General features: G+C 59.4%; 2 protein-coding genes across 12 annotated transcripts in view; one reads left to right on the forward strand and one right to left on the reverse strand.

Moving 5' to 3' along the window:
* Positions 1-5853, reverse strand: part of DAZAP1 (DAZ associated protein 1) — a 29223-nt gene extending 23370 nt beyond the window's left edge. For 6 of the 10 annotated variants that reach the window (XM_050770568.1, XM_050770570.1, XM_050770569.1 and 3 more), the window contains exon 1: positions 5638-5847. In XM_050770568.1, coding sequence (XP_050626525.1) covers positions 5638-5666 — 29 coding nt within the window. In that variant the 5' untranslated portion in view covers positions 5667-5847. Of the gene's footprint in view, positions 1-3347; positions 3438-5536 lie in introns of those variants that run through there. The other 4 variants (XM_050770567.1, XM_050770565.1, XM_050770574.1 and 1 more) reach the window with 3 other exon arrangements.
* Positions 5854-13630: 7777 nt separating this feature from the next.
* GAMT (guanidinoacetate N-methyltransferase) lies at positions 13631-18204 on the forward strand. 2 transcript variants are annotated; one of them, XM_050770719.1, is made up of 6 exons: positions 13631-13896; positions 15428-15573; positions 15776-15839; positions 16169-16236; positions 16338-16448; positions 17860-18204. In XM_050770719.1, the coding sequence occupies exons 1-6, from the start codon at positions 13716-13718 to the stop codon at positions 17998-18000; spliced, it is 711 nt and encodes a 236-aa protein (XP_050626676.1). In that variant the 5' UTR covers positions 13631-13715; the 3' UTR covers positions 18001-18204. The 2 variants fall into 2 exon arrangements, with proteins under 2 accessions (XP_050626676.1, XP_050626675.1); XM_050770718.1 differs by lacking the exon at positions 17860-18204 and having other exon boundaries at positions 16338-17540.
* The last annotated feature ends 305 nt before the right edge of the window (positions 18205-18509 follow it).

Below are 18509 nucleotides of genomic sequence, written 5' to 3' on the forward strand. Positions count from 1 at the left end.
TTCCGCCTGTTAAAAGCAAAAGCCGGCCGGGCGCGGTGGCTCAAGTCTGTAATCCCAGCACTTTGGGAGGCCGAGATGGGCGGATCACGAGGTCAGGAGATCGAGACCATCCTGGCTAACACGGTGAAACCCCGTCTCTACTAAAAAATACAAAAAATTAGCCGGGCGAGGTGGCAGGCGCCTGTAGTCCCAGCTACTCGGGAGGCTGAGGCAGGAGAATGGCGTGAACCCAGGAGGCGGAGCTTGCAGTGAGCTGAGATCTGGCCACTGCGCTCCAGCCTGGGCGACAGAGCGAAACTCCGTCTCAAAAAAAAAAAAAAAAAAAAAGCAAAAGCCGTTTTGGAAGGCAACCTCGCTTGCTGCGTGCCATTAGGGTAGCTGTGTAGTATTTATGCAGAAAGTCCATCCGCAGAGCTTCCTCTGGCCTAGGCTGACCACAAAGAGCCCTGGCCTCCTGGCAGCACCACAGCGGGCTTCAAAAAGCGGTGGCCAGCCTGGCCACTGGGGGCCAGCAGCCTCACTGGGGGCAGTTGGCAGGCGACCTTTCCCTTCCTGCTGGGCCGGGGGATGAAGCCAGGAGGAGCCTATCTCCCCACAGACCCCACTTGGCTCCAGGTTCTGCCAGTCACACTCAGCTCAGTGCACAATCTTGAGAGGCAGAAGCCCAGGCCCAGGGGCGGCTGATATGTGGGGAGCCCTTCTCTTCCTCCAGAGAATCAGGAAGAGCCTCTAGGGACTTTCCTGCCTCTAAGACCAGGTGGGGACTGGGACCACTTCACCCACTGTCTGCCTCAGGCCAGTGAGCCCAGCCCCACCCTCCACAAGCCCGGCCTCCCTCTCACCAGCAGGGTAAGATGCCCTGCCCCAGCCAATGCCTGCAGGGTGTGGGATCCACAGAACACAGGAGCAGTCCGTGAACCGGAACACGCTGCTGTGTGCTGAAGGAGTCCCTGAATGCCCACATCCCGGGTGCTTACTGTGGCCACCCTCATCCTCTCCCTGACAGCCCCGCCCTTCCAGGCAGACCAGTGTCCTCCTTGGCAACGCCTGGAGCCAAGCTGGAACCTCAGCCCATAAACATCTGTCGAATGAGTGGCCTCTGCCAAAAGCCCTGTCACAGCTCTCAGAGAATCTGACATCATGACGTGGTGTCACGGCGACCAGGCCTGGATCGGAAAAGGTCTCAGTCCACAGAAGACAGCACAACCTCAGGTTGACAGATCGCACCATGCACACAGCCGCCCACCAGGAGTGCCCTCTGTGCGGGGCGGCCAGTGGAGGAGTGTGGACTCCCAGCTCCAGCTCTTCCACTCTCTGGGGTGACCCCAGGCGCATCTCTCAACTCCTCTGTGCCTCAGTCTCTCTGGCAAAGTCAAGGGTTAGAGCCAAGGCTGCAAGCACCAGCTGGGCACACTACATGCTGCTGCTAGCTCTGGGCTACGGGGGAGCCGCTGTGTAAAGGGCAAGCACCAGGGCCCATGCCGCTGCCTTTCTAGACACCGGCCTGCTCCAGACCATCGGAGCCAAGGCGAGCCAGTCAGGAGCACATCTAACCTCACGGCCCATTCACAGGAATCAAAGGAGCCAACACAGGACAAGCCGTAAACCACAAGGAGCAGCTGCCCCCAGCGCAGTGGGAACCAGGCCAAAAGCACAGATGCTCCCAGACAGTGGTTCTCCCCAGAGCAGGACACTGGGTGATGTCTGGGGACATTTGTGGTTGTCACGACTGGGGGTACTCCTCGCCCGGAGTGAGTGAAGGCCGAAGATGCTGCCCAGCACCCTGCAGTGCCCATGGTGCCCCAGAGTGATCCAGGCCAGAGTGCTGACAAAGCCCAGGAGACCTGCCTCAGAATAACCCCAAACGCACCAAGAGAGCCCCAGAAAGGCTGGCACAGCCCCATGAGGTTCCCCGTCACTCCCCACACTGCAACAGCCCTCCCCCAGATCACCGCCCTCTCTGGCCTGACCAACAATCCCTCCCAGGTGCCTCGTGCTCACTCCACACAGACCAAGTGGTCACAGCCTCTAGCTGCCCAGCCAGGAGCCACCCTCAGGATGTCTCCTTCCACAGCTACCCAATAAACCCAGGGACCTGCCACGGGCCTGGCTTTGAGCGGCACGGGCCCCGCCACAGGCTTGGGTCCCCTTGAAGCTGCCCAGAGGCGGCTTTCTCCTCTCTCCACTGAGTCCTTCCTCGCTCTGTGACTTCCCTACAATACTTCCAGATGTCCCCGTCTTACCATTCCCTAGCCTACCAGATAAAATCTTCCATAAACCTCCCTCTCCAGTTCCATGATCGCATGCCGCCTTGGAGGCCAGCAGAACACAACAGCCTGGGCGCTCGAGGTGACCCCTCTGAGCCTCTGTCCCCTCCCCAGTAAGCTGGGCATGGGCCCTATCCCTGACACCTGGCCTATCACCCAGGCGCCTGGCACCCAGCAGCTACTCACACAGGCTGCCCAGCACCCAGCAGCTACTCGACAGGATGCAGCAACCCCGACCACACTGTGTCAGCTTCCCAGAATCCAAGTCAGAGGTGCTCAACCCAGACTTTAAGATGACTTCACGGCCGGGCACGGTGGCTCAAGCCTGTAATCCCAGCACTTTGGGAGGCCGAGACGGGCGGATCACGAGGTCAGGAGATCGAGACCAGCCTGGCTAACACGGTGAAACCCCGTCTCTACTAAAAATACAAAAAACTAGCTGGGCGAGGTGGCGGGCGCCTGTAGTCCCAGCTATTTGGGAGGCTGAGGCAGGAGAATGGCGTAAACCTGGGAGGCAGAGCTTGTAGTGAGCTGAGATCCGGCCACTGCACTCCAGCCTGGGTGACAGAGCGAGACTCTGTCTCAAAAAAAAAAAAAAAAAAAAAAAAGATGACTTCACAAGGCCAGGAAGGGCAGACTGGAGACTCAGGCCTTCCTGACCGCCTGTGCCCTGAGTGCTCCAGACCACCAGCTTGTGCCAACCCCTTAACCTCCCAGACAGGTCAGTGCCTATCCCCCACTCTTCACAAGAAGACCACAGGACAGACCCCGCTCCCAAATGAGGACACTGTCCATCACATCCACCATGTGGGGTCCGCGTGCCAAACCCACCATGGTCCGGACAGGGACTCCCCACACCCCACCATTCCTATGCGCTTCCTTCTGCATGCAGCCCCCTCCTTAGGCTGACTAGAAGTCGGGGTGTGTAAGGCATCCATTATCACCAGCAGGCCTCAGTTGACTTTCATCCCCCATCGGGCTTCACGTGGACTTCTAAGCCAGCACAGGTACTCTCAGAACTTGGGAAGACTTCTCAGACTCAAAACCAGAGCTTCCCCCAAGGGTGGCTCCCTAACCCACCTTCCCAGGGCAGCAGCTGGACAGCCACAAGTGTCTCAGAACAGGGGTCTGCTGAGCTCCAAGTCTCCTGAAGTGTTGACCCCGCACCCATCGTGCTCCAGGCCCAGCCCTCCAGGCAGGGTCCCGCAGGATCTCCTTTCCCCTCCGAGGCAGAGAGCAGTGAGGGTTCTGCGTCAGGAAGAGAGGCCGCTCCTCAGGCTGCCAAGCCCTCCGGTGGGTAAGCGACACCGCAGACCCATGGCATCCTGAGAGCTGCCATCTGCCGCAGAGAGGGCCTGCTTCCATCCACGCTCAGCACCCTCCCGGGTGGCACCCGCCGCAGGGCTGGTCCTGTGGCCTCACAGGAAACTGCAGGGAACCTGCCAGGAGGGCGCTTCACAGGGTCACAAGCACTTCACCCACACAACAACTCCACACAGCAAGGAGGTCAGAGTAGACCCTGGACTACACACAGAATGGAAGCCGGTCTCTCATGGGAGGTGTAGCTGTGTCAACACTTCTTGGCCAACGAGTCTGACTCAGAAAGCAGTGGACGCTCCTGGCAACCGGGGAGAGCAGGGTCCATGAACTCCAGTCCTCCTCCACACAGCCCATGGCGTCCAGGTAGCCTGCGAGCCTATCTGTGCTGAGGGTGGGACCCCTCCAGACCCAGGGTGGGACCCCAGCTGCTCCATTTCCCAAGGGTGTCCATGCAGGGAGGGAAGGGACAGGAGCCCTCACCTGTCTCCAGCCTCCTCACAGCCACGGCTTGGGTGGAGCAGACTCACGTTCACCCACGGCTTGAATGGACCTAACCCAGGTACCCCATCTGGGAGTCCCTTCCTCGCCTCACCCCAAAGTCGGTGGCTCCATCCCCCGTGGCTGGTGGACTCCCTGCTCAGGCCCACCCGGGCAACGTCTCCCACATAGGCACTCCGACTCTGCCAAACCAAAGCGCCCGGAGAGGACTCACAGCACGGGCGAGGCAGGGGCTAAGTGCTTTCATCCCGGTTCTCCAACGGAAAGTGCTCTTTGTTTTGTCTGGGGAGGGGGAGAACCCACAAAAGGCATTTCCCGTCCACAACTGTGACCTGTGGCTGGTGCGAGACGGGCCTGCCAAGGCAACCCTCTAGCAGCAACCGCTCCTGCACTGGCCAAGCCCAGCGCTGAGAACACGGGGCGCAGCTCACAGCTAAGGGCACCGAGAAAATTTACACCAGACCACGAGGAAACCCAACCCAGACTGTTTCGCCGGAAGAATGCAACTCTAAAACAACGGTGCTGCCGCAGGAGCCGCTCCTGCCAAAGAATGGAGCCGAGCCCCGGGGCACCGCGGAATGAGGTTTCTCGGCCCCGCGGGGTCCGGAGCAGGTCTGGCTCCTATGGGAGGGGACGCCTCGGCTCCGCGAAGATCCGCGGGCCCATCGCTGCCTCGGAAGCGCTGACTCTCCCTTCCGCAGCTCAAGCCCACCCCCGGCGGGGAGGCGCCGAGGCAACGTAAACACAGCAGGCCCCGGCTGACCCTCTGGGTTTGCGAACCCCTCCCCTCCTTACCACTCTGGGGGGGCGGGATGGGAGCGGGGAGCCTGGAGCCCAGAGTGGGGTAAGTTGGGCGGTGGCAGAACCGGAACCCTAGGCTCGACTCGCCACGTGCGCCGCCCGCCAAGTTTGGGCGCGCGCTGGGGGCGCCCCGGACCACCCATCCCCCAGACCACGATTCGGGGTCCCCCGGGCCAGGAAGCCGGGAAGCGGCGGCGAGGGCGCCCTGGACTTCCCGCAGGCTCTCTCAGGTTCTCATTCGAGGTCCCCCAGGCCAGGAAGTCTACAGGCAGCAGCGGGGACGCCCCAGACCCCCCCAGGTTCCCGTTCGGGGCCGCCACAGCCAGGAAGCCGGGAAGAGGCGGCCGGGGCCCCCGAACCCCTCAGGCTCCCATTCGGGGTCCCTCAAGACGCGCAGTCGGGAAGCGGCGGCAGGGGCGCCCCAGGACCCCCCCCAGGTTGGCGTTCGGGGTTCCCCCGACCAGGAAGTCTGGAGGCGGCGGCGGGGTCCTCCGGACCCCTCAGGCTCCCCTTCAGGGTCCCCCAGGACGGGAAGCCGGGAAGCGGCGGCAGAGGCGCCAGGACCCCCCAGACCCCGGGCACCCGTCCAGGGCCCCCGGCGAGAAGCCGCGGCGAGTCCGGATCCCAAGTCCGCCCCCGGCCGGCGTGACCTTGACGGGGCGGCCCCGGGGGGCGGCGTCTGAGGCCGGGTGGCGGGGAGCGGCGGGCCGGGCCCGGGGCGGAGACGCAGGCCCGCGCCGCTCGTCCTCACCCGATCTCGTCGGCGCCCGAGTTGTTCATGGCGGCGGCGGCGGCGACGCTCGGCGCTCCCGGGTCTCCTCGCTCGCTCCCGCCTCCGGAAGGTCACCCGCTCCGTCGCCCTCCCCACAGCCGCGGCCCGGATCTGCGCAACGGCGGCGGCGGCGGCGGCGGCGGCTGCCTCCTCCCCTCGGCGCCAACGGTCACCGCGCGTCCCCGCGCCGCCGCGCCGCCGCCCCTGCGCACGCCCGGGCGCGCTCCCGCACGGGGCCTCCGGGGGCGGGGCCAGGGGTACTCCGTGTGTGCGTGCGTCCCTGCGGCCGATTTCGCGCCGCCGCAGTCGGCGCCGTCATGCGTTTCCCTTCCTCCTCGGAGGCTCCCGGCGTTGCCGCGGGGCACTCTGGTAAATGGAGTCCCTGCGCCGGCCCCGCCCCTGAGAGGGAAGGATGCGCGCGGGCCGAGCCACGTGCGTGCGTGCGCGCGCGTGCGAGCTTGCGTGCGCGTGCGCGCGGGAGCGCCTGGCGATCCGGGCTAAGCGCAGGCGCGGCTGCTGCTTCCTCTTTAACTCTCCACTGGGAAGCGGTGGAGCCGTGTGGGGCGCTGGGGGGAGTGGGAGTGTCCCCGCCCGCACCCCAGTCGGGCGGACGGAGCGGGAGCGGCACGTGGCCGTCCCGCGCGAGGCTCCTTCCCGTGTCCCCATTTCACAGAAGAGGATCCCGAGGGTCCGAGAGGCTGAGTCACTTGGTCAAGGTCACTCAGTTCGGGACTGGACTGGAATCAAATCAAAACAATTAACTAAATTCCATTACTATGAAAGGGTATTATTGACCCCCCCAAGTGCTATTCCTATTAATAGCCAAATACTGTTTTAGTTGCATCTGTTAATTGCATACATCAGTGGTTCTTCTCCTGGGTGACTTTGCCGCCTAGGGGATAACTTGGCAATGTCTGAAAACACGGTTTTGGTTGTCACATCTTGAGTGGGGGGTGCTGCTGGCATGTAGTGGGTCCAGACCAGAGATGCCGCTCAGCACCCCTGCAGTGCACAGGACGGCCCCCCAAAAAGAATGATGCCCGTCCTCCAATGTCAGCAGTAAGGAGGTGGAGAAACCCGTCTAGGCTGACAGTGGTAAACAGGTGACACGCAGGGTTTTGTCAAACCGGGTAGGTGATGCCTACTGCTTTTCTCCTTAATCTCACAGCACATTGATAACCTGATCGTTTGATTTATTCATCATCACAAGATTAAATAAATACAAGAAACAAGGCTGGGTGAGGTGGCTCACACCGATAATCCCAACACTTTGGGAGGCCGAGGTACGTGGATCAATTGAGGTGAGGAGTTCGAGACCAGCCTGGCCAACATATATAGTGAAACCCCGTCTGTACTAAAAATACAAAAGAAAATTAGCCAGGCGTGGTGGTGGGCACCTGTAATCCCAGCTACTCGGGAAGCTAAGGCAGGAGAACTGCTTGAGCATAGGAAGCAGAGGTTGCAGTGAGCCAAGATCATGCCGCTGCACTCCAGCCTGGGCAACAGAGCGAGACTCCCTCTTAAAAAAGAAAAAAAGGAGCCGGGCGCGGTGGCTCAAGCCTGTAATCCCAGCACTTTGGGAGGCTGAGACGGGCGGATCACGAGGTCAGGAGATCGAGACCATCCTGGCTAATACGGTGAAACCCCGTCTCTACTAAAAATACAAAAAACTAGCCGGGCGAGGTGGTGGACGCCTGTAGTCCCAGCTACTCGGGAGGCTGAGGCAGGAGAATGGCGTGAACCCGGGAGGCGGAGCTTGCAGTGAGCTGAGATCCGGCCACTGTACTCCAGCTTGGCCGACAGAGCGAGACTCCGTCTCAAAAAAAAAAAAAAAAAAAAAAAGAAGAAAGAAAAAAAGGGCCGGGAGCGGTGGCTCACGCCTGGAATCCCAGCACTTTGGGAGGCCGAGGCGGGTGGATCACGAGGTCAGGAGATGGAGACCATCCTGGCTAACACCGTGAAACCCCCTCTCTACTAAAAATACAAAAAATTAGCTGGGCGTGGTGGCGGGTGCCTGTAGTCCCAACTACTTGAGAGGCTGAGGCAGTAGAATTGCTTGAACCCGGGAGGCAGAGCTTGCAGTGAGCCAAGATCGCGCCACTGCACTCTAGCCTGGGCGACAGAGCAAGACTCTGTCTCAAAGAAAAACACACACACACAAACAAGGAACAAGATCACAGGCAAACAGAACAAAAACACTTTTTTTTTCTTTTATTTTGGGATGGGGTCTTACTCTGTTGCCCAAGCTGGAGTGCAGTGATGCAATCATAGCTCACTGCAGCCTTGAACTCCTAAGCTCCAGCTATCCTCCCTCCTCAGCTACCCGAGTAGCTGAGACTAAAACCCTATTTTAAATAAAACTGGCCGGATGCAGTGGCTCATGCCTGTAATCCCAGCACTTTGGAAGGCCGAGATGAGAGGATCGCTTGAGCCCAGGAGTTCAAGACCAGCCTGGGCAGCATGACAAAACCCCATCTCTACAAAAATAATAATAATAATTGCAAAAATCAGCCATGTTTGCTGGTACGCGCCTGTAGTCCTAGCTACTTGGAGGCTGAGGTGGGAGGATGGCTTGAGCCCAGGAGTTGGAGGTTTCAGTGAGCCAACATCCCACCACTGCACTCCAGCCTGGGCCACGGAGCCAAACCCTGCCAAAAAAAAAATGTGGGCTCAGAGGCTCACATCTGTGGTCCCAGCACTCTGGGAGGGTGAGGCAGGAGGATCACTTGAGCCCAGGAGCTCGAGACCAACCTGGGCAACACAGCAAGACCCTGTCTCTACCAAAAAAAAAACCAAACAAACAAACAAAACCGAAACAAAATAAGACTAGACTAAAACATTTGAAACAACCACACATGCATCTATTGGTGACTGGATAAATGAATAATGAAGCAGTGGGTGGATGAAATGCACAGAATGTGGCCCAAAGAAGGAAGTCAGGTACAAGCTGCTTACAAATAATATATTTTTAAAAATACAGGCCGGGCACGGTGGCTCATGCCTGTAATCCCAGCACTTTGGGAGGCCAAGGTCGGAGGGTCACCTGAGGTCAGGAGTTCGAGACCAGCCTGGCCAACATGGCGAAACCCCGTCACTACTAAAAATACAAAAATTAGGCAGGTGTGATGGTAGGTGTCTATAATCCTAGCTACTCAGGGGGCTGAGGTAGGAGAATTGCTTGAACCCAGGAGGCAGTGGTTGCAGTGAGCCGAGATTGCGCCATTGCACTCCAGCCCAGATGACAGTGCAAAACTCCATCTCAAAAAAAAAAAAAAAATTAGCCGGGTGTAGTGGCGGATGCCTGTAATCCTGTAATCCCATTTATTCAGGAGGCTGGGGCAGGAGAATTGCTTGATTGTGAGAGGTGGAGGTTGCAGTGAGCCAAAATCATGCCACTACACTCCAGCCTGGCCTACAGTGCGAGACTCCACCTTTAAAAATAAAAAAAAAAAGGGCCGGGCGCGGGGGCTCAAGCCTGTAATCCCAGCACTTTGGGAGGCCGAGACAGGCGGATCACAAGGTCAGGAGATCGAGACCATCCTGGCTAACACGGCGAAACCCCGTCTCTAGTAAAAACACAAAAAATTAGCCGGGCGAGGTGGCGGCGCCTGTGGTCCCAGCTACTCGGGAGGCTGAGGCAGGAGAATGGCGGGAACCTGGGAGGAGGAGCTTGCAGTGAGCTGAGATCTGGCCACTGCACTCCAGCCTGGGCGACAGAGCGAGACTCCGTCTCAAAAAAAAATAAATAAAAAATAAATAAAAATTAAAAGAAAGAAAGAACTAGAAGAGCCTGCTTCTCCCTGTTCCCCATTCATTTCCTTCCTTCTACCCCAGGGCAAAGGCAGCGAGAAGAAGGCTGTGCAGACACCGATCTGAATTTACTCCCAGTGTGACTATAAACAGATCCAACACACATTATATCGTTTTGGTCCCCTTTTTTTATTGTGGTAAAATATACGTGACATAAAATTTCCCATTGTAATTATTTTTATTTTGTTTTATTTTATTTACTTATTTTTTTGAGATGGAGCTTCGCTCAGTCACCCAGGCTGGAGTGCAGTGGCCGGATCTCAGCTCACTGCAAGCTCCACCTCCCGGGTCCACGCCATTCTCCTGCCTCAGCCTCCCGAGCAGCTGGGACTACAGGCGCCCGCCGCCACGCCCAGGTAATATTTTGTATTTTTAGTAGAGACGGGGTTTCACCATGTTAGTCAGGATGGTCTCGATCTCCTGACCTTGTGATCCGCCCACCTCGGCCTCCCAAAGTGCTGGGATTACAGGCATGAGCCACGGCGCCCGGCCTTATTTTATTTTTTGAGGCAGCGTCTCACTCTGTCACCCAGGCTGGAGTGCAGTGGCGCGATCGTGGTTCACTGCCAGCTCCGCCTGCCGGGTTCACGCCATTCTCCTGCCTCAGCCTCCCGAGTAGCTGGGACTACAGGCGCCTGACACCACGCCCGGCTAATTTTTTGTATTTTTAGTAGAGACAGGGTTTCACCGTGTTAGCCAGGACAGTCTTGATCTCCTGATCTCGTGATCTGCCCACCTCGGCCTCCCAAAGTGCTGGGACGACAGGTGTGAGCCACCGCGCCCAGCCCGAGACCCTGACTTAATAAGTAAGTCCAGGCCAGGTGGCTCACACCTATAATCACAGCATTTTCGAAGGCCAAGGCAAGTGGATCGTTTGAGCTCAGGAGTTGGAGACTAGTCTGGGAAACACGGTGAGACCTCGTCTCTATTAAAAACACAAAAAATTAGCCAGGCACGGTGGCACATGCCTGTAATCCCAGCTACTCAATCTCCTGAATTTGTGATTCGCCCATCTTGGCCTCCCAAAGTGCTGGGATTACAGGTGTGAGCCACCGCGCCTGGCCCAATGTTAATTATTTTTAGGTGCAGAGCTCAGTGGCATTAAGCACATTCCCACTGCTGTGCAACCATCACCACTGTCCTCTCCAGAACCTTCTCATCTTCCCAAAATGAAACTCTGCCCTGTGAAATACTCAATCCTTGTCTCCTCCCCAGCCCCTGGCACCCCCCGGCCCATCCTACTTTCTGTTTCTGTGAATCTGAGGACTCCAGGGACCTCCTAGGAGTGGATCCACACAGGGTTTGTCCTATTGTGACTGGATTATTTCACTGAGCGTGATGCTCACTGCAGCCTCTGCCTCCCAGGTTCAAGGGATTCTCCTGCCTCAGCCTGCTGAGTAGCTCGGATTACAGGCATGCACCACCACACCCAGCTAATTTTTGTAGTTTGGGTAGACATGGGGTTTCACCATGTTGCCAGGCTGGTCTCAGGTGATCTGCCCGCCTCGGCCTCCCAAAGTGCTGGGATTACAAGCATGACCTACCGCGACTGGCCCTGGCTATTTTTAAAACATTTTTTTTTGGAAAAAAGAGTTCTCTGTGTGGGGTCTAAGCTGGCCTTAAACTCTTGCACTGAAGCAATCCTCCTACCTCAGCCTCCCAAAGTGGTGGGATCACAGGCCTGAGCCCCTGCACCTCCCCAGGCATTGGGATCCCAGGCGGGAGCAGCTACACCCGGCCTATCAAGCATGTTCTGTGTGCCAGGATCACTGACAGCCCTGTGAGAAGGAGGCGAGAACTATGAAGAAATACCTTCCATTAGTGAACTACCGAAGAGAGAGAAAACAGCTTCTGGCCAGGTGCAGTGGCTCACAGCTGTAATCCCAACACTTTGGGAGGCTGAGGCGAGCTGATCGAGACCATCCTGGCTAACACGCTGAAACCACGTCTCTACTAAAAATACCAAAAAAAAAAAAAAATTAGCTGGGTGTGTTGGCGGGCTCCTGTAGTCCCAGCTACTCGGGAGGCTGAGGCAGGAGATCATGCCACTGCATTCCAGGCTGGGCGACAGAGTGAGACTCCGTCTCAATAAAAATAAATAAATAAATGAAACAGCTTCTGGCCGGGTGCGGTGGCTCACGCCTGTCATCCCAGCACTTTGAGAGGCCGAGGCGGGTGGATCACTTGAGGTCAGAAGTTCGAGACCAGCCTGGCCAACGTGGTGAAATGCTGTCCCTACCAACAATTAGCCGGGCATGGTGGCGCACACCTGTCATCCCAGCTACCCAGGAGGCTGAGGCAGGAGAATCGCTTGAACCCGGGAGGCGGAGGTTGCAGTGGGCTGAAATCATGCCACTGTACTCCAGCCTGAGCAACAGGGTGAGACTCTGTCTCAGAAAAACAAAAACAAACAAACAAAACAGCTTCTGATCAGGACATGCCTGTCCTGGGGCAGAATGGGGGTGTCTCCTAGAGGACACGTGGGCTCAGCTTGAGACAGAAAGAGAAAGTGGCCTGGCCAGGAGAGAGGCTGTCCAGGCAGGGGGAAGAGCGTGTGCCAAGGCCTGGGGCTGAGGGTCACAGGAGCTGTGCAAGAGGTGGCAGGGGTGTGTGGAGTGACAGGGCAGGCAGCTACCCACACAAGGTGGTGCAGGGAAGGCTGCGTGCGAGAGCTGTTTCGGAGGCTGCCTGCGTTCACACCCTGGCTCTGCTGCAACCTGTGACCTCAACCTCTCTGGGCCTCGGTTTCCTCATGTGTTAAATGGGTGTAATAACTGCTGCACCTGTTAACCTGTGCAGAATGCATGGCAGGCAGGCAGGCTTTGCTCAGGGCTCATGACCATGGCTCCACATTCAGAGGGGGAAGGAAACCGGGTATCAGAGCCAGGACGCCACCGCAGCGGGCTTGGGGGCCCCCAGGAAACAGACGGGGGTGTGGTTGACCCTAAGGGGCTACCCTGGGCTGCAGAGGCCTAATTCCACCCCTGTACCCCCCAGCTGCAGGGCCGCCCGAGGAAAGGGCATTGCTGGGATTGAGTCCTGGTCTCCAGACCTGGAGGGGTCTTTGGGCAGAGGCCCCCATCAGGGTCCCGGGGTCTCAGGTAACACCCAGCCTATGGGAGTGTGACGTGGGCTCATGAAAGGGGGGCATCGGCAGGGCACGGTGGCTCACGCCTGTAATCCCAGCACTTTGGGAGGTCGAGACGGGTGGATTATGAGGTCAGGAGATCGAGACCATGCTGGCTAACACGGTGAAACCCCATCTCTACTAAAAATACAAAAAATTAGCCGGGTGAGGTGGCGGGCGCCTGTAGTCCCAGATACTTAGGAGGCTGAGGCAGGAGAACGGTGTGAACCCGGGAGGTGGAGGTTGCAGTGAGCCGATATTGTGCCACTGCACTCCAGCCTGGGCGATAGCGCAAGACTCCGTCTTAAAAAAAAAAAAAAAAAAAAAAAGAAAAAGAAAGGGGGACATCAGAGCTCTAATCCTGGGTCCCCACCCTCGTGGCCACCAGACCCCCGGCTTTGCTTCTCAAAGCCTCAGTTTCCTCATCTGTATGACGACAGTCAGCTGCTCTATGGAATAGCCGTTCTTTTTTATGCCTTAATAAACTTGCTTTCATTGAAAAAAAAAAAAAACAGAAAAGAAAAAGAAAAGAAAAAACGACAGTACAGAACCTGGCCGGCACGGTGGCTCACGCCTGTAATCCCAGCACTTTGGAAGGCTGAAGCGGGAGGATCGCTTGAGCCCAGGAGTTTGAGACCAGCCTGGGCAACACAGCAAGACCCCGTCTCTATTTTAAAAAGACAGAGCTCACTGTAGCATCTTCTGAAGATTAAATGATTTTAAACACTTAAAGCACTTTCAACAGCGCCTGAAAGATCCTCAGATTCTGACGCCCCAGTGAGGATTCTGCGTGCTAACAGATGAGGAAACCGAGGCACGTAAGCGGCCAGGCAGGGATTCCGGTCCTCGGCCTGCAGGTTCGCTTCCCCCGGCGCGGGGCTGCGGTGTCCGCTCCGCAGAGGGGGCACCGAGGCTCCTTGGGGAGGCGGCAGCCGCGGCCCCAACCCCACTGCCGCCACCTCTCGCGTGGCCGCCGCTAGAGGCCGCTCCCGGAGTCGCGCGCGTCCTCTCGCGGGTCCGCCCCCCGGGCCTGTTGGACCCGCCCCCGGCCCACAAGGCCCTGCAGGGAGTGGGCCCGGGCGCTGCGCGATCCAAGTCGGGTCGCCGTCCAGCCTGCAGCATGAGCGCCCCCAAAGCGACCCCCATCTTCGCGCCCGGCGAGAACTGCAGCCCCGCGTGGGGGGCAGCGCCCGCGGCCTATGACCCGGCGGACACGCACCTGCGCATCCTGGGCAAGCCGGTGATGGAGCGCTGGGAGACCCCCTATATGCACTCGCTGGCCGCCGCCGCCGCCTCCAGAGGTAGCCCCCACCCGGCCTGCACCGTCCCCGGGGCCGCAGGGGAAACTGAGGCCGGGGCCGCCCCGATCCGGGGACTCTGCAGTCCACCCTCCCGCTGGGGCGCCTCTGTCTCCTGGCCTGGGAAGTGGGGCTGCAGGTGGGGGCACACGGAGGCCTTCACGGGGAGTGCCGCAGGATTGGGGCCCCGCACACATTAGGCGCCTCCTAAGTACCGGGAACTTCCTCTCCAGGGGGAGTGAGACCCCCGCTCTCCGGATGGGGACCTCAAACGCGAGACCTGGGTGGAACCGGGTCCCCAGCTCCCTGTCTGAGATCGGGACGAAGGGGTCCTGCCAGGGAGAGGCTGCCGTTCTGTCTGCCAGGGAGAGCAGCCCCAACTCCCGTGGCTAAGAATAGCACCCAGAAAGCTGAGCTCAGGGAGACAGCTGTCCCCGGGGTGGCCCTGGCTTGCCTGGCGTCAGAGGCGGAGGGCTGCTGAGAAAGGACTCCCTGGCCCCCACACAGGTGCCATCCCGGGGCTGGGCCCCAGTGTTCGCACCCTGAAAATGGGCATGTCCAGTGTCCAGTGCCAATTAGGATTGGAGGGGCATGTGTGACCTACTGGGGACCAGCCCTTCCCCTCCCAGATAGTCTCAAGTCCAGGTCTTGCCTGGCCACTCTTGCAAATCCAACTTTCGGATGGAGGGAGGGGGAGAGAAAAGTAACCAACCTGAGAGATAAGGGACCGGGGACAAACAGCGTGGGCTGGGCTCAAAGTCCAAGGCTCTTGCCTCCCCACAGGCCTGGCCCCAAAAGCGGCCATCTTCGGCCTCCCTGGCTGGTCATCCTCTCTCTGGCCGCTGGCCAGGGCCCACGCTGTTCCCGCTTAGGACTACTGTGTTCCGCCTGCCTCTGTCCATGCTGGCCCAGGGCGCCCTCCCGTCCTGTGGCAAATGTGACTCACAGCCCAGTCCAGCCTTGTGTCCCCTCCTCCAAGCAGACCCCCAGCTCAGCCCTGTGTCCCCTCCTCTAAGCAGACCCCCAGCTCAGCCCTGCGTCCCCTCCTCCAAGCAGACCCCCAACTCAGCCCTGCGTCCCCTCCTCTAAGCAGACCCCCAGCTCAGCCCTGCGCTCCTTCCTTCAGGCAGCCTCCCCAGCCCAGCCTTGCCCTACCCTAGGCCCCCTACTCCAGGAAGCCTCCTCAGCCCTGCCCTAAACCCCCTCCTCCAGGCAGACTCCCCCAGCCCAGCCCTGCGCCCCTTCCTCCAGACAGACCCCCAGCCCAGCCCTGCGCCCCCTCCTCCAGATAGACCCCCAGCCCAGCCCTGCGCCCCCTCCTCCAGGCAGACCCCCAGCCCAGCCCTGCGCCCCCTCCTCCAGGCAGACCCCCAGCCCAGCCCTGTGCCCCCTCCTCCAGGCAGATCCCCAGCCCAGCCCTGTGCCCCCTCCTCCAGGCAGTCCCCCCAGCCCTGCCCTGCCCTGCGCCCCCTCCTCCAGTCAGCCTCCTAAGCCGAGCCCACCTAGTGATGTCGGGCGCCCTGTGTCTGCCCAGGGGGCCGGGTCCTGGAGGTGGGCTTTGGCATGGCCATCGCAGCGTCGAAGGTGCAGGAGGCGCCCATTGATGAGCACTGGATCATCGAGTGTAATGACGGCGTCTTCCAGCGGCTCCAGGACTGGGCCCCGCGGCAGACACACAAGGTGCCCCTCTGCCCGCAGGCCCTCCAGGATCCCCACTCCTTGGGGTGAGGGCACTGCTTCCTGGGGGTTGGGGGCCTGGGGCTGCCAGAGATGGAGGAGATGGTCTTCTCTCTCGGGAGTCCCCCGGCCGCTCCCTTTCTGCAGGTGGGGAGATCCTGGGAACCTCTCTACCCTGTCCACTTTTTCTTTTCCCCTCTTCAAGGTCGTCCCCTTGAAAGGCCTGTGGGAGGATGTGGCGCCCACCCTGCCTGACGGTCACTTTGATGGTGAGGGGTGAGGGGACGTATCACAGGGTGGGCCTCCCAGCTCCACTGCAGCCCTTCCTTTGCTTGTGGGGGGCCCTCTGATGTGCACTGGGGGGACAGAGCCCAGGTGGGTGTGGGCCTGGCTGTGAGGGCTGGCAGGGCACCGGGGATGGGCACGCTCACGGAGGAGCCCTGGAGGCAATCTTGGAGTTCTCAAGCCCACGTGGAAGCCCCACCTCTGCCCACGGCCCCGTCTCACTGCACCTCCACCTGCTCGGGGATGAGCAGGGTGAGGCTGGGCGAGGTAATGAACCCGGCCATGACTGCGTGGGCTTCTGTCCTCCATGCAGGGATCCTGTACGACACATACCCACTCTCGGAGGAAACCTGGCACACACACCAGTTCAACTTCATCAAGGTGGTTCTCTCTGACTTGCTGGGATGCTGGAGGCCCTCGGGGAAGCCCCTCTGCCCACACCCCCACCTCCGTTCTGACCACTGGCCACTCCCCTTCCACAGAACCACGCCTTTCGCCTGCTAAAGCCGGGGGGTGTCCTCACCTACTGCAACCTCACCTCCTGGGGGGAGCTGATGAAGTCCAAGTACTCAGACATCACCACCATGTTTGAGGTGCGCCCACCTGGAGTTCCCTGTGGGTCTCCAGGCAGTGACCTTGGGTGGGGGTGGGAAGGGACTGCTGGAGCCACCTTGCTACCTGGGGAGGGTCCCTTCCTGACCCCCTGGGTGGGCTGGACTGTGCTGGTTCATTTAGAAACCAAAGTCCTTTGCCTGGCGCGGCGGCTGCCAGGAGTGGTGGCTCAGGTCTGTAATCTCAGCACTGTGGGAGGCTGAGGTGGGCAGATTGCTTGAGCCTAGGAGTTCAAGACCAGCCTGGGCAACAGAGCAAGACCTCATCTTTACTAAAAAAATACAAAAAACTAGCTGGGTGTGCTGGTGTGCACCTGTACTCCCAGCTACTTGGGAGGCTGAGGTAGGAGGGTTGCTTGAGCCCAGGAGGCAGAGGTTGCAGTGAGCCAAGATCGAACCACTGCACACCAGCATGGGCAACAGAGCCAGACCCTGTCTCAAGAAAAAAAAAAAAAAAAGAAAATTAAAAAAAAAAAAAAAAAAAAAGAAATCAGGCTGGGCATGGTGGCCCACACCTGTGATCCCAGCACTTCAGGAGGCCAAGGCAGGTGGATCACTTGAGCTCAGGAGTTTGAGCCTAGCCTAGCCAACATGGCAGAATCCCATCTCTACCAAAAATACAAGTTAGCCAGGCGTGGTAGCGGGCGCCTGTAATCCCAGCTACTCGGGAGGCTGAGGCATGAGAATCACTTGAACCTAGGAGGCAGAGGCTGCTGTGAGCCGAGATCGCACCATTGCACTACAGCCTGGGCGACAGACCCAGACTCCATCTCAAAAAAACAAAAACAAAATGGAAATCAGAGTCCCTCGCCAGCTCAACAACCTCCCATGGCTCCCCAGTGCCCTGTGGTTCGGCCCAAGCCCCTCGTGTTCCCCTCTCTCTGGCCGCCTCCACCTGGCTGTCTTCGCTGGTTCAGTAGTGTTTGTCTGGCTGTTCCCTCTGCCTGGTGGAGGCGGCCTGTCTGAGAAGGGCTCTATGTGGTTGCCCTGGGCCGCTGTTGTGAGAGCTGGCTGGGTGCCTGTGGCCCTTGGGGCAGTTTTTCTTCGAAAATGGGAACTAACGGCCTGTCTTCTTTTTCTGTCATGATTCTTTGGCTCCACCCGCCATACTGGCAAGGTCTGGAAAACTGTGGAGTAGGTGCCCCGGGGATGGCTTGAGCCCAGTGATGCTGGTGTGGGGCTGGGGTTCCAGGACAGCCCGGCAGCTGCTGCCGGCACTGGGGAGCTGGAGATTCCCATTCGCACCTGGGCTTCCAGGGCTGCCCTACCACATGCCTCACGGCAGCTGCAGCCGCCCAGCCGGGCCTTGCCATTTGTAAACACTCTTCAATGAGGGGAGGGTGCACGTGACCCCCATGGCCCTCAGAGGTGACCTGGCACCATCCCCAACCAGGAGACACAGGTGCCTGCGCTGCTGGAGGCCGGCTTCCGGAGGGAGAACATCCGTACCGAGGTGATGGCGCTGGTCCCACCGGCCGACTGCCGCTACTACGCCTTCCCGCAGATGATCACGCCCCTGGTCACCAAGGGATGAGCCCCCACCCCGGCCTGGGCACACCCGTGCCCTCCTCCGTGCCTTCCTGGCCGGGAGTCTAGGCTCTCCCGCCAGCCCCGGGCTGATCCCAGCTGTGTCACCAGCAGCTTTCCCAGCTTCTCTGTGAGGGGTCACACTGCCCGCTGCCGGGTCTCTGAGGTGAAGTAAACACCGGCGCTGGCTTGGCTGGTCTGTCCACAGTGAGTGTTGTGACTGTTACTTCCAGCGGCTGCTCCCTCACCTCCCGCCCATCCCACGGACACAGGAAAAGCGGGTGACTCTCCTCCAGGTTTCTGAGCGGCCCCAGGATCCCCCCACCCCGCACTGTCTTGCCCATGGCAGACATCTCCAGCCGATGCCAGATGTCCCTTCCTCAGACGAAAGCCACTTGACCCTTTACAGTGGGGTCAGGGTCTCAGAGGGTGGCAGCGTCATGGCCGAGTGAGACAAGGACCCTTGCCCACCCCAGGCAGGAGCCCGCTTCTCTGCCTGCCCTGGCACACCCTGAG

Source organism: Macaca thibetana, chromosome 19 (assembly GCF_024542745.1).
Source record: "Macaca thibetana thibetana isolate TM-01 chromosome 19, ASM2454274v1, whole genome shotgun sequence".
In the NCBI taxonomy this organism is placed as follows: Eukaryota; Metazoa; Chordata; class Mammalia; order Primates; family Cercopithecidae; genus Macaca; species Macaca thibetana.